The sequence below is a fragment of the Medicago sativa genome, chromosome 1 (assembly GCF_051527215.1).
Source record: "Medicago sativa cultivar Bolivia chromosome 1, Bolivia_mono, whole genome shotgun sequence".
Taxonomy (NCBI): Eukaryota; Viridiplantae; Streptophyta; class Magnoliopsida; order Fabales; family Fabaceae; genus Medicago; species Medicago sativa.
The window spans coordinates 6,714,125-6,725,503 of NC_140749.1; the positions used below are offsets into that span (position 1 = coordinate 6,714,125).

Sequence of the window (11,379 nt, forward strand, 5' to 3'; positions counted from 1 at the left end):
TCACTTTCTCTCATCATTATCTTCATCCCATCACATCAGTCAGACTCTTTCATTTCTACTAAAAAATAAACCCTAGCCATCAACCACACCAAACCAATAGTTCATCACCACCGGCCACCGCTCTGATCGTTTATCTCTTGGTTAGTTTTATCATGTTTATGCCATTGATTTGTTATTTTGACAATGTTTTAATTATAGGATGTGCTTTTTGGAATTTTTGTGTTTGTTGATGAATGATGTATGTATGTATCATGGATTATTGAAATATTTGAGTTTGATGAAGTTGTTTTTGAAGAATGATGAATGAATGAATTTTGGATCATATGTATGAAATATTGAGTAAGGTTAGTTATGAAAAGTTGTTTGAAAAATAGAGAACATGAAAAAACAAAATATGAAATACAATTATACAAAGTTCAATGAAATATTTTTGTGAGAATATGATTTTTTTTAATTGTATTATTAAACAAACCGATCAACCGAACCAATCCAAACCGAACCAAACCGATTAGTTTGGTTCGGTTTCTTTTTTGAAAAATAGTGAAAACCGAACTAATCCGAACCGATGAAGATTTCATCGGTTCGGACATTTTTTTGACTGAAAACCAATCCAAACCGAACCGTTACACCCCTATCTATATGTATTTTTATAGAGGTGTCTGCAAAAAAATAGTTCAAAATTTGATTTCTAGATTTGATGTTTTGATGTCTTGAGTTTTAGGTGGATTAAAAAATTCATATTTAATCCATCCCTTGTTGAAAAATTCAAATTTTTTTGTGAGATGTTTTTTTTGTCCTAAACATGAGTGCAACAAATTGTGAAAAAATTCTACTTCTAGGTCACTTTTCCTGACTCGCACCGGGAAAAAAATTGCGATTTTCCACGGTTTTGGTCGAAAAATCAAAATAAATCGAGACTTAGTTGGAATGCTACGAAACTTTACAAACATCTTTATAAAAATACATATAGATGATTTGCAAAGTTTCATAGCATTCCGAATAAGTCTCGTTTTTTTTCTTCTGATCGAAACGCGCAAAATCACAATTGATGCTCTGCCAGAAATCGAAATTAAGTGCAGTTGAGCCAACGATAATTAACTGCAGCAGGAAAATATAAACGGAAGTTAACTACCGCTTGAGGCAAAATGTATTTTTCATGTATTTTTAGGAAAAACTCTTGTTAGAAAATCAATTCTCTACTCTTTAAGTGGAATACGTAGTTCTTCAAAAATAAAATTGAAATAAGTGGTTCTATTCTACCTCATTGAATATTTAATATTACTGATTGTCTTAAATAATCTATGGTGGTGTGTAACACCGGTTATTTAACCCTGCTTGTCCCAATTTAGTACACATACTGTAATTTTTTTTGAAAAGGAATGTCTTTGACACCAACATAAGTTAACTTACGTGTTAAGAACATGACTGAACGTGATTTATGTCACGTATGTTGTATTCTAACGTGACTTAAGTCACGCTGAGTATAACATCTGAAGTGATATAAATCACGTGGGGGTATTTTGTGGAGTTTGATTGGGAGTAAGCAGTTTTTTTTATGGGAGAATAGCAATTTTCATGTATTTTTTGATTGAGAAGTTATCCAATGAGCTTTTTTTTTTATAAACTATTAATTTTTCCACCCTATGTTTTACTAGTGCGCCCTGTAAATTTACCAAAAATGTCCTTGAGCAATTCAAATTTTAAAATCTGAACTGTGTTTTCCTTTGTTATAAGGTGAAAAAAAAATGAGTTTTTCACCAATTCAAATTTCAATACCTTTTGAAGAAATCTTATGACCAAGGACAATACCCTCGGTAACCATGAAGTGACAGTTCTCCCAATTAAGTACCAAGTTAGTTTCTTCACATCGTTTCAGCACGATGTCCAAACTTTTCAAACACTCTTCAAATGATGAACCAAAAACCGAAAAATCGTCCATGAATACCTCCATACACTTACCAATTAAATTGGAGAAGATAGCCTGAACACACCTTTGGAATGTTGCTGGTGTGTTACACATGCCAAAAGGCATTCGTCGATAAGCGAAAACACCAAAAGGACAAGTGAAGGTTGTCTTCTCATGGTCTTCGGGATTCACAGCAATTTGATTGTAACCGGAATAACCATCAAGGAAGCAATAAAAGGATTGACCGGAAAGTTTCTCTATCATTTGATCCATGAAGGGCAATGGGAAGTGATCCTTCCTTGTTGCTTTACTGAGCCTTCGATAGTCAATGCACATCCTCCATCCGGTAACGGTTCTTGATGGGATTAATTCATTTTTATCATTGGTGATTACCGTCATTCCTCCTTTCTTTGGAACCACTTGAAATGGGCTAACCCAAGAACTATCCGAAATTGGATAAATCATTCCAGCTTCAAGTAGTTTTACTACTTCCTTTCTTACCACTTCTTTCATTGTTGGATTTAAGAGGCGTTGTGGTTGTGCAACCGGTTTATAGTTTTCTTCCATCATTATTTTGTGCATGCAGTGAGATGGACTTATCCCTTTCAAGTCGGATAATTTCCACCCTATAGCTTCCTTTTGGGCTTTCAAGATCTTCACTAACTTTTCTTCTTCATCAACGGACAAGGAGCTATTGATGATCACTGGTTTGGTACCATCATTCTCAAGGAAAACATACTTCAAGTGCGAGGGTAGGACTTTTAATTCTTCCTTGGTGTCATCATTTTTGTTTTCTTCTTTGGATTCTTCTTTTAATTCTTCAAGAATGGCTTGATGTGGAAGAATCTCTTTTAAGGAATCCAGCTCCTTCAAGCACTCTTCAATTTCTTTGGCTTCTTCGGCACTTATGGTGTTGAGTGCATCTGTTAAAGCACTTTCAAGGGGTGTTCTTTTATGGATTTGCTGCTGTGTGGTCATGATGACTTCTTCAGTAGCATCTAGTTTAAAACATGCACCCTTGTCATTTGTGTGCTTCATGGCTTCTCGAATGTTGATGATAACTTCTTCATTGTCAACCATAACCTTCATGATATTATCATCAAGGTCAATCATCATTCTAGCCGTCTGCATGAAATTCCTCCCCAATAGTAAAGGTACATCTTCATCCTCCTCAATATCCATCACTACAAAATCAGCTGGGCTTGTCAACTTTTACCAGAACATCTTCAACTATTCCCAAGGGTGTGGCGAAGGATTTGTCGGCTAATTGCAATGTCATTCTTGTCCGCTTGATACATAAGTCACCAATTCTTTTGACGACAGACAAGGGCATGAGGTTTATGCTTGATCCAAGATCAAGTAATGCTTTACCAACGGTGGAAGCGCCAATAGCTACCGGAAGAGTGACTCTCCCCGGATCTTGTTCTTTATTTGGCAGTCTTCGTTGGATAATGGCGCTGCAATTAGCGTCACGCTGGACTACTTCTTCTTCATTAATTCTTTTCTTTTAGGAAAGGATTTCTTTCATGAATTTTGCATACGCAGGCATTTGTTCCAATGTTTCAGAGAATGGAATGTCAATTTGTAATTTCTTGAAGAGTTCAAGAAACCTTGCGTATTGCTTTTCCTTATCTTTCTTTGATGGAGCATGTGGATAAGGTAAGTGTTGAGTTAACACTTTCTTTTCAGCTTCTTTCTTCTTTTCTTTCTTTCTTCCCACATCTTTCATAACTACTTTTTTTTTTCTTTTTCGACTACTTCTAATTTATTTTCTAATTCCTCTTCCTTCTCCTTTTCTACAACTATTTCTTTTTATTTTTTTTATTTTTTTGTTTTTCAACTAACTCTCCTTTATTTTCTATATCTACATCCTTCTCTAACTCCACTACATCCTCTTCCTCGACAACATCTTCAACCTTCCTTTCAACCTCAATATCTTTACCAACCCCTTCACCGATCACTTTACCACTCCGTGTTGTTATAGCTTTTAATTGCTATGATTTGCAATGCTCTTTTGAATTTGGTTGTGTGTTGTCGGTGAATGTTCCTCGTTGATTAGCTTGAGCCATTTGTTGAGCCAATTGGCCTACTTGTGTCTCAAGGCTCTTGATTGAAGCATCGGTGTTCTTTTGATTGGTCATAGACACTTGTATGAATTGTTTCAAGGCTTCATCGGTGCTTTGAGGTGGATTTTGTGGATTATTTTGTGGTGGATATTGGTATGGATTGTTGTATGGTTATTGGTAGTAATTTGGTTGTGGTGGATAGTAGTAGTTTGGCGGAGCTCTCCATTGTTGGTTATATGGGTTTCCTTTTGGAAAATTGTTGTTTCCTGGATATATTCCTTGATTGAAGTTGCTTGGATATGGGGCTTGATTTGAACTTCCGGCATGTTGTCCTTGTTGTTGAATTGGTCTTTGTTGGTTTCCCACAAAGTTTACTTCTTCTTCAGATGGTGGTGGACAATAACCAGTAGGGTGATCACCAAAGCATAACTCGCAAGAGTTATGCTTTTATTTTTCTTGTTTATTTAATCCTTTAAGAACATTATAATTTCCTGGAAATAACAAAGCACAAATATGCTCCTAAGATTTACTGGTTGATCTTGCAAGTAACTATTTTTTAAACCAGCAATTGTTTGCCAAAAATCAGTGTAAACAAAGGGACAACTGCAACTTTGATTTCTAGAGGTAACACAATATCGCATTAGTCTCTTAATTTACCAAAATTGCAAACACATCCACAAACATAACTTTTATCATTCACCTTGATCATCAAGTCTATTTTTAGTAGTCAATTTAATACTCAAATGTATTTTCCCTTGATCAATTTAGTACTCGATTACTAGATGAAATAATTTTTAGTTAGACTATATTTACCTTATAATCGAACTACGAATTATTAAGACATTTCCCCTAAAAATCGGTGGGTTAACACACACATACAAAGAGAATAATGTTTTTACATTTTTAATATATTTAAGAGTAAGGAGGTAGAAATCCTCGGTATGAGTCTGATTTAAAACATGTAGAAAAATGATGTTAACCGTGTAGGAAAGAGTAATCTCATTGTTTGCCGGCTTGGTTAAAGTCTTGTCTCAATCCTAGCCTCAACATGTATGGTGTTCTCGGTATGGTTTGGACCGGTTATGAGGCAAAATGTTATTTGATCCAAAATAAAAATTATATGTGGTTCGGTTTGGATGAATATTCTACAAAACTCTAATTCGATCTAAATAAATGCGGTTTAATTTGGTTCTTTTTTTATATCCAAGATGAAACATGTATTTTTTTTATCAATATTAATATTACACTTATGCGGTAAAATAATAGATTTGATGCAAAATATAACACAAATATATTAAAAAAATCAACATTACAAAATGAAAATGATCAATTATATTTGAAACATATGAAATGATAATAAGATATATTAAATTAATACAATATATAAGATTAAAAACTAACAAGCAATATATCAATTCAATATATCATACTAATAAAATAATAAATAAGTATTTTTTTTGGGACAAATAATAAATAACTATTAACATTAATTTTATCAATTTAGTTTGGTTGGGTTTTGAAAAAATGATTAAAAATCTGATATGATCTCAGCGGTTTTTTTTGTAATCTTCAACTTTTTTGATCAATTTACGATTTTACATTGGATCAGTTTGAATTTGAACACCCCATATATCACTAAAGAATTAGTTTCTCTACATATTCTAGTGCAATTGCTTGTTGCAGATTTAGGAGAGAATTAAGTTAAAAAAATAGAGGATCATGATAGCAATACAATTAGTTTATGTGTATTGTTTGTGTTTGAAGCGATATTGTGACATATAAAAATTATATTTGCGAATATAGGGATGACATATTTTTTTAACATGTGTGATGAGTAACGACAATAATCCTTTAATATATCAAAATTTTAAAATAGTTATTGACTGTGCTCCATGTTAATCAAAACAATTCTTTATGTTAAAATGATTTGTTAAATATTGTCATGTTAGTACTTCAATATACCTGCTTATTGTCACAATTTCTATAAGTATTTATCGGTCAAAAAAGTTAATGTGATGGATTATTTTAACTAGACAATTTTGACTAAGAAAATGCATTATTTTAGAATTTCAATGCATTACGTGTCTAAGTCTTTTGATTTACCTTTTTTACATGTTGCCCGTTTGTATTCAAGCCTTGTTGTGCTTTGTGCATACCCTTTCACCAATCTTCAACCTTTGCTGTCAATAATCATTCTTCAAGGTACTTTCACTTCATTTTTACTAATCATTCTTCTTTCTTTACCAATAATCACCATTATGTTAACTGTAATGTTTCTTTGCTATTTGGTTTCTTACTTTCCAAATCTCTTCTTGTAAAGTTCAAATTTTTCTTGTATTTACTTCTTAGTTTCTCTTTATGTGTTCTAATTTACTTATTTTTCTTTTTACAACATAGTGTGTAGCCATGAAAAGAAAAAAAGGTTCAATTAGGGCTAGCCAAAGAGGCAATGAAGCAAAAGAGAAAGATGAAGGGGAAAAAAGTAATGCATGTTGCCCTTATTTTGCCAATCTTCCATCACACCTCACTGCCCACATTTTGCTTAAACTTCCCATTAAGTCTCTTTTAATTTGTAGATGTGTATGCAAAACTTGGAAAACAATGATTTCAGAACCACATTTTGCTAAATTGCACTTTGAGCGAGCACCAATTAGTCTCATGATTCGAAGTGGTGATGGAAACCGAGTGTCAAGAACCCTGTACCTTCTTGAGTGTGAGCCTGAAAGGTTTGAGATTGAAAGCAACAATCATGTGAAGCTTGAGCCTATATTTAAGCTTCCTCTTCGTGATGCTAAATCGATTAGGGAGAAAAGAGACGAGATTGAGAATAAATCCAAACGCCCTCTTTGTTCTGGGAGATTAGCTTTGGAGAAAAAGAATGAGAAAGTAATGGGGGGTAAAAAAGGGGTTTATATTGCTTGTAATCCGGATCATGATAGATTTAAAGTTGTGAATTCGTGCAATGGCTTTCTTTGTTTAAGTGACCCGTCTAACGGTATCCCTTTAGTGATCTGCAACCTGGTCACCGGGGAGTTCATAAGACTTCCTAAAGCTACTACAACTCCTGTCAAGTTGAACACAGGTCGAATGCGTGGATTTTCTGGTTTTGGTTTCCAATCTAAAACTAATGAATATAAGGTGATAAAAATGTGGGTAAGGCATGTTAAACGTACCATTCGTTGGGAGTTTGAGCGTGTGATCCTTGCGATACACACTGTTGGAACATTGTCATGGAGAAATATTGAAGCGGATCTTCAGATTTCTATTTCGAGGCTTGAGTGTCCCACTTGTGTGAATGACACACTTCATTGGATCATATATCATCGTCAAGAAAGGTCAATGTTGTGTTTCAGTTTTGAAAGTGAGAGATTGCAATCATTCCCTTCTCCTCCACATGTGTTTGAAAATCATAATAATGTTTATGGAAATCAGCATATCGGCATGGGAGAATTAAAGGGATTTCTTTACATTTCTGATGCATGTTCTTTCCATGATGTTACATTGTGGGTTATGAATGAATATGGCATTGGGGAATCATGGACTAAGGTTTACAGCATTGATGCTTCATCCAGTCCTTTCAGTAATCCTTATTTGCAGCCTTATGGTTCATGTTGTTGGCCGATAAAACACTTTGAAGAGGGTGCTGTCATATTGTTATATCATTCCTGCAATTGTTTTATCTACTATGAACCTGAGAAATATGGGTCCAAAGTTTTTCAAATTCACGGGACTCGTTCAGAAGAGATTGAAGTAATTCCACATATTCCAAGTCTAATCCCATTGAAGGATATTGTGAAAGGAGACAATATTGAGGTGCTGAATATTCACTCAAGGTAAGGATATAGCTTCTAAAGTTTTATTTACCCAAATGAATCTGATACTCCCTTCAAAATTAATCATAATTAATTTGATTCATAAGACGAGTATTCGAAGGGACATGTGTGAGTTTCCTATGTTACCGTACCGCCTATGATTTGATTTCCATTTTTGGCATTCTATTTGGAGAAATGAAGGCTTGTTGTTATCTATAGATCTTCTCACTTAAGGTTGTATTTTCATCAATCAATTGCTTTCACAAATAATCTATTTATAGTGTTTTTTATATTTGTTATAACTTTAGTTCTGATATCTACCGCCTTGATTTATATGTTGGCTTCGACTGTTAATGAAAATAAGTTCAGGTGGACGGTTGATCCAATTTTTCATTATTAATTACATCTTGTAAGTTTCTTTTATGCCTTATGGATCTTCTTTAGTTGCTAAGTAGTCAATAGTTTCACAACACAATCCCCTCCCCTGCAAATTGCAGTTTTAGCCAGTATTAGATAAATATTGTTCCCTAATATTGTTTTTATTTATTCATATAGGTGTGCAAAGTTTAAATTGCTAGAGGAAAATGAAGTTCTTTCCTTATCCCAACAAATTGTGGAAAGTACACATTCTTCATCATATTATCCTGACATAATAAATATATCTTCCTCCGAATCTGATGGTGAAGACTGAAGAATTCAACGAAGTGCCCACTTCTTAAGAATATTACTGCATGTGTGTTTTCTCATCGATTGGTATTATGACCTGTGCTTAGTACAATTTTAGGCACATAACTCAGTGTTTGTTACTTAATATTGGTCTTATTTTATATAGATGTGCAAATTTTAAATTGCGTGAAGAAAATGAAGATCTTGAATGAGGACTCTTGTTAGGCACCCTCCTCCGGTGAGACTTTTGATGAAAGAGTACAACTGAAAAAGAAGGAACTTCCATACAATAGGCAGGGTTATTCTAAATCACAAGTTGTGATTTTTGAAAAAAAATACATATCTCGCTTTAGGATGCAAATGATGTCTTTTTTTGTAAACTTTAATCTCTATGTTCATTATCTATGGTTTTGGGAGAATGGCTTGCTATCTTTTTACCTTGATTAGGAAAAACTAGACAGTGCTTAGTGCTCAGTTTTTTCCTTCAGTTTCCTGATGTCTTATATATGCTATATGTTTTTCTTCATCTATCTTGTCTTCTTAGATTCTTAGTCTTTATCTGCTCCTTGAAAAGGGTTTCTGAATCCTGAGTGTGAAATATAAACCACTTACTTGAGGAGCTTTGATCAAATTGGTTAGATTTAAACAATTTCAATTTTTTTTTGCATGATGTTGTTTGAGATGTCAGATGATATTATAAGCATCGTGTCACAACATACAAAATAAAGAATTTAAGGAAAGCATGCTTGAAGACACAAACGCTACGTTTATGAATTAATGTGTCTTATTATTTTTGTCAGTAAACAAGTTGGTTACAATTATAGTAAAATACATGTATAGGTTATAGTAGTGGTATTTTTTACTCAATTAAAATTAGAGTAGTTGAAAGTAGATTGTGCAATTCAGATTTTGTTTTTGTCTTAACGTTGACGAGCAAGATCCCTCTGCCATTGACTTTAGATATAGGATAGGCGGCCAACCTCCTGGAGTGAGCAATGTGGTAGCAGTCTCAATTCTCGTATGCTTAACACATGGTGGAGCTAAGGAGCTTCAATCCGATTACTTCTTAACAAATTAGTTTTTGCAATTTGTGAGGGTCGTTCTAGCTATATACGTTAAACTTCCGGTTTCCAATTGGGTAATTTGAAGTTCGGTTAGGTGGTGGTAAAGTCAGACAAAGTATAGTAAAATAACGTGTGTAGTGTAAATTAGAGTGGTTGAATATAGTGTGTGGGTAAACACATGACAGAAGGGTCCTTAATAACTTGAAAACAAAGTTGAAATCAAGGAGAACAAGATTGCAGTATATTGACATATATGTTTCTTCAAAAAAGTATATTGGCATATCTTGTAGATGTAGACGAGTTGCTGAAATCAACATTTCCAAAACCAGCCATAAATATGAATTTCCTCTTCTACACTTGTATGAATAGATATGAAGTTTTTTCGACTGGTGTGAGCTTGTCGACAAATTATAGTTCTGAGGTTGAGTTGAACGGCGATGGAATGGACACAGACTCAACTAAAAAAAATGGAAATGATGAAGTTGATGTTGTTGGCATGTTCATATTATTATACCACTTACTAATTTTTTTCAAAGCAAATTAGGTATTAGCTATCACACTGTAAAGAGACCATGGTGTTCTCATTGTAACCCAAAATGAAATTTATGCTCCTTTAATCTAGTTTTTTTTATTTAGAAGAATCTGGGTTTATGTGCACTTTTGATTTTCTAGAATCTGTGTTCATTTTGACGTTTTAACAAAAAATGTATTTTTTTTCAAGTCAAAGGTAATTTCAATGCCTTTATCTTTCCTTTAAGTTGCTTATCTTTCAATATTACCTGAATTTTTCAAAATTTAATAATCAAACCCAGACTGTTTCAGCCACAATAATAACATTTTATCTGCAATCAGAGTGACCAGCTAATAACAGAGTTTAAAAATTGTTTGAAATGCCACACCACCTCAACGTGAAAGCAACTTATATAAAGAATGAAGTTTTTCATTATTTTCCTCAAACCATAACATGTTATTTCATAAAAATGTAGATAAATTGCAAAATAAACATAAAATTAAAAAATAAAAAATTTGGGGCATTCGGAGAATCGAACTCCGGACCTCTCGCACCCAAAGCGAGAATCATACCACTAGACCAAATGCCCTGTTGATGTTTAACTTTTCTATAAAACATATATATATCTATAAAACATAGCTGCATAGTAGTATTAGATTTGTTGTAGTGGGACATAATATAAGCTGTCATCATAATGGAATGGTTGGGATAGGTAAGACTAAGATGGCAATGATGAATTTTTACGTTCATGAATCTCTTAGTATAGATTTTGTCTATTGAATAATTAAGTTTATGTAGGCTCATTTTGTTAAGTTATATAAATTTGATAAAGTTATACAAATTGTTCATTTTTCATCCTAATCTTGTGATATGCTTACTTCAATGATGGTAGAGAATCTAGATCAGACAACAACCAAAACATGGCACGTAAAAGTTAACACCACACCCAACTCATCATTTTATATGTTGCATAATTACATTGTCACCTTTATTTTCTTCTCAACTTTATTTAATCATCCCATAGTTGTTCATACTTGTAATACAAAATATATAAAAATAAGAAGAAAAAGAACAGCATAACTTTTGAAGATCAATATATCTATCTAGATAGATGCTTATACAATTACCAAAAGGTTGTTTAGTTTGGTCTGTCAGTAACATGCATGACAACTTCATCCATTCTTGTAATTCAAGAAATGAATGTATTCTTCTTTAATTTGTTTGAAAAAGTTAGATCCAAAAATGAAACCTAGCCAGCTGGATGTTGAATCATAATTCCTAAGTTGCTGGCTGGCAGTTGTGATTTTCAACTTATGGGACCCCATAATTAACAAAGTAGCTTTCTAATAAAAAT

General features: G+C 33.4%; 2 protein-coding genes and 1 non-coding gene across 5 annotated transcripts; 1 reads left to right on the forward strand and 2 right to left on the reverse strand.

Annotated features, from left to right (window-relative positions):
• Positions 1–3,098: 3,098 nt before the first annotated feature.
• On the reverse strand, positions 3,099–3,635 carry LOC146952129 (uncharacterized). The gene is made up of 2 exons (XM_085700901.1): positions 3,448–3,635; positions 3,099–3,363 (listed from the first exon to the last, which is right to left on the reverse strand). The coding sequence occupies exons 1-2, from the start codon at positions 3,633–3,635 to the stop codon at positions 3,099–3,101; spliced, it is 453 nt and encodes a 150-aa protein (XP_085557027.1).
• Positions 3,636–6,025: 2,390 nt separating this feature from the next.
• LOC146952130 (F-box/kelch-repeat protein At3g06240-like) lies at positions 6,026–8,976 on the forward strand. Of its 3 annotated transcripts, none has more exons than XR_015033917.1 (4): positions 6,026–6,174; positions 6,370–7,805; positions 8,340–8,537; positions 8,617–8,976. XR_015033917.1 is itself a non-coding variant. In XM_085758108.1 (4 exons), the coding sequence occupies exons 2-3, from the start codon at positions 6,379–6,381 to the stop codon at positions 8,473–8,475; spliced, it is 1,563 nt and encodes a 520-aa protein (XP_085614234.1). In that variant the 5' UTR covers positions 6,026–6,174; positions 6,370–6,378; the 3' UTR covers positions 8,476–8,517; positions 8,617–8,976. The 3 variants fall into 3 exon arrangements, 2 of the variants coding, with proteins under 2 accessions (XP_085614234.1, XP_085614224.1); XM_085758108.1 differs by having other exon boundaries at positions 8,340–8,517; XM_085758098.1 differs by having other exon boundaries at positions 8,340–8,976.
• Positions 8,977–10,542: 1,566 nt separating this feature from the next.
• On the reverse strand, positions 10,543–10,614 carry TRNAP-UGG (transfer RNA proline (anticodon UGG)). Its single transcript has one exon. It is a non-coding gene; the product is annotated as a tRNA-Pro (tRNA).
• Positions 10,615–11,379: the final 765 nt, after the last annotated feature.

What these genes read in the sequence shown, in the direction of transcription:
- LOC146952129 (XM_085700901.1), bottom strand. Translation starts at nt 3,635, where the DNA reads ATGAAAGATGTGGGAAGAAAGAAAGAAAAGAAGAAAGAAGCTGAAAAG. An exon ending in ACATTGGAACAAATGCCTGC is followed by an intron (nt 3,364 to 3,447) that starts GTATGCAAAATT and finishes CGCTAATTGCAG; the next exon opens with CGCCATTATCCAACGAAGAC.
- LOC146952130 (XM_085758098.1), top strand. Translation starts at nt 6,379, where the DNA reads ATGAAAAGAAAAAAAGGTTCAATTAGGGCTAGCCAAAGAGGCAATGAA. An exon ending in GTGCTGAATATTCACTCAAG is followed by an intron (nt 7,806 to 8,339) that starts GTAAGGATATAG and finishes TTATTCATATAG; the next exon opens with GTGTGCAAAGTTTAAATTGC.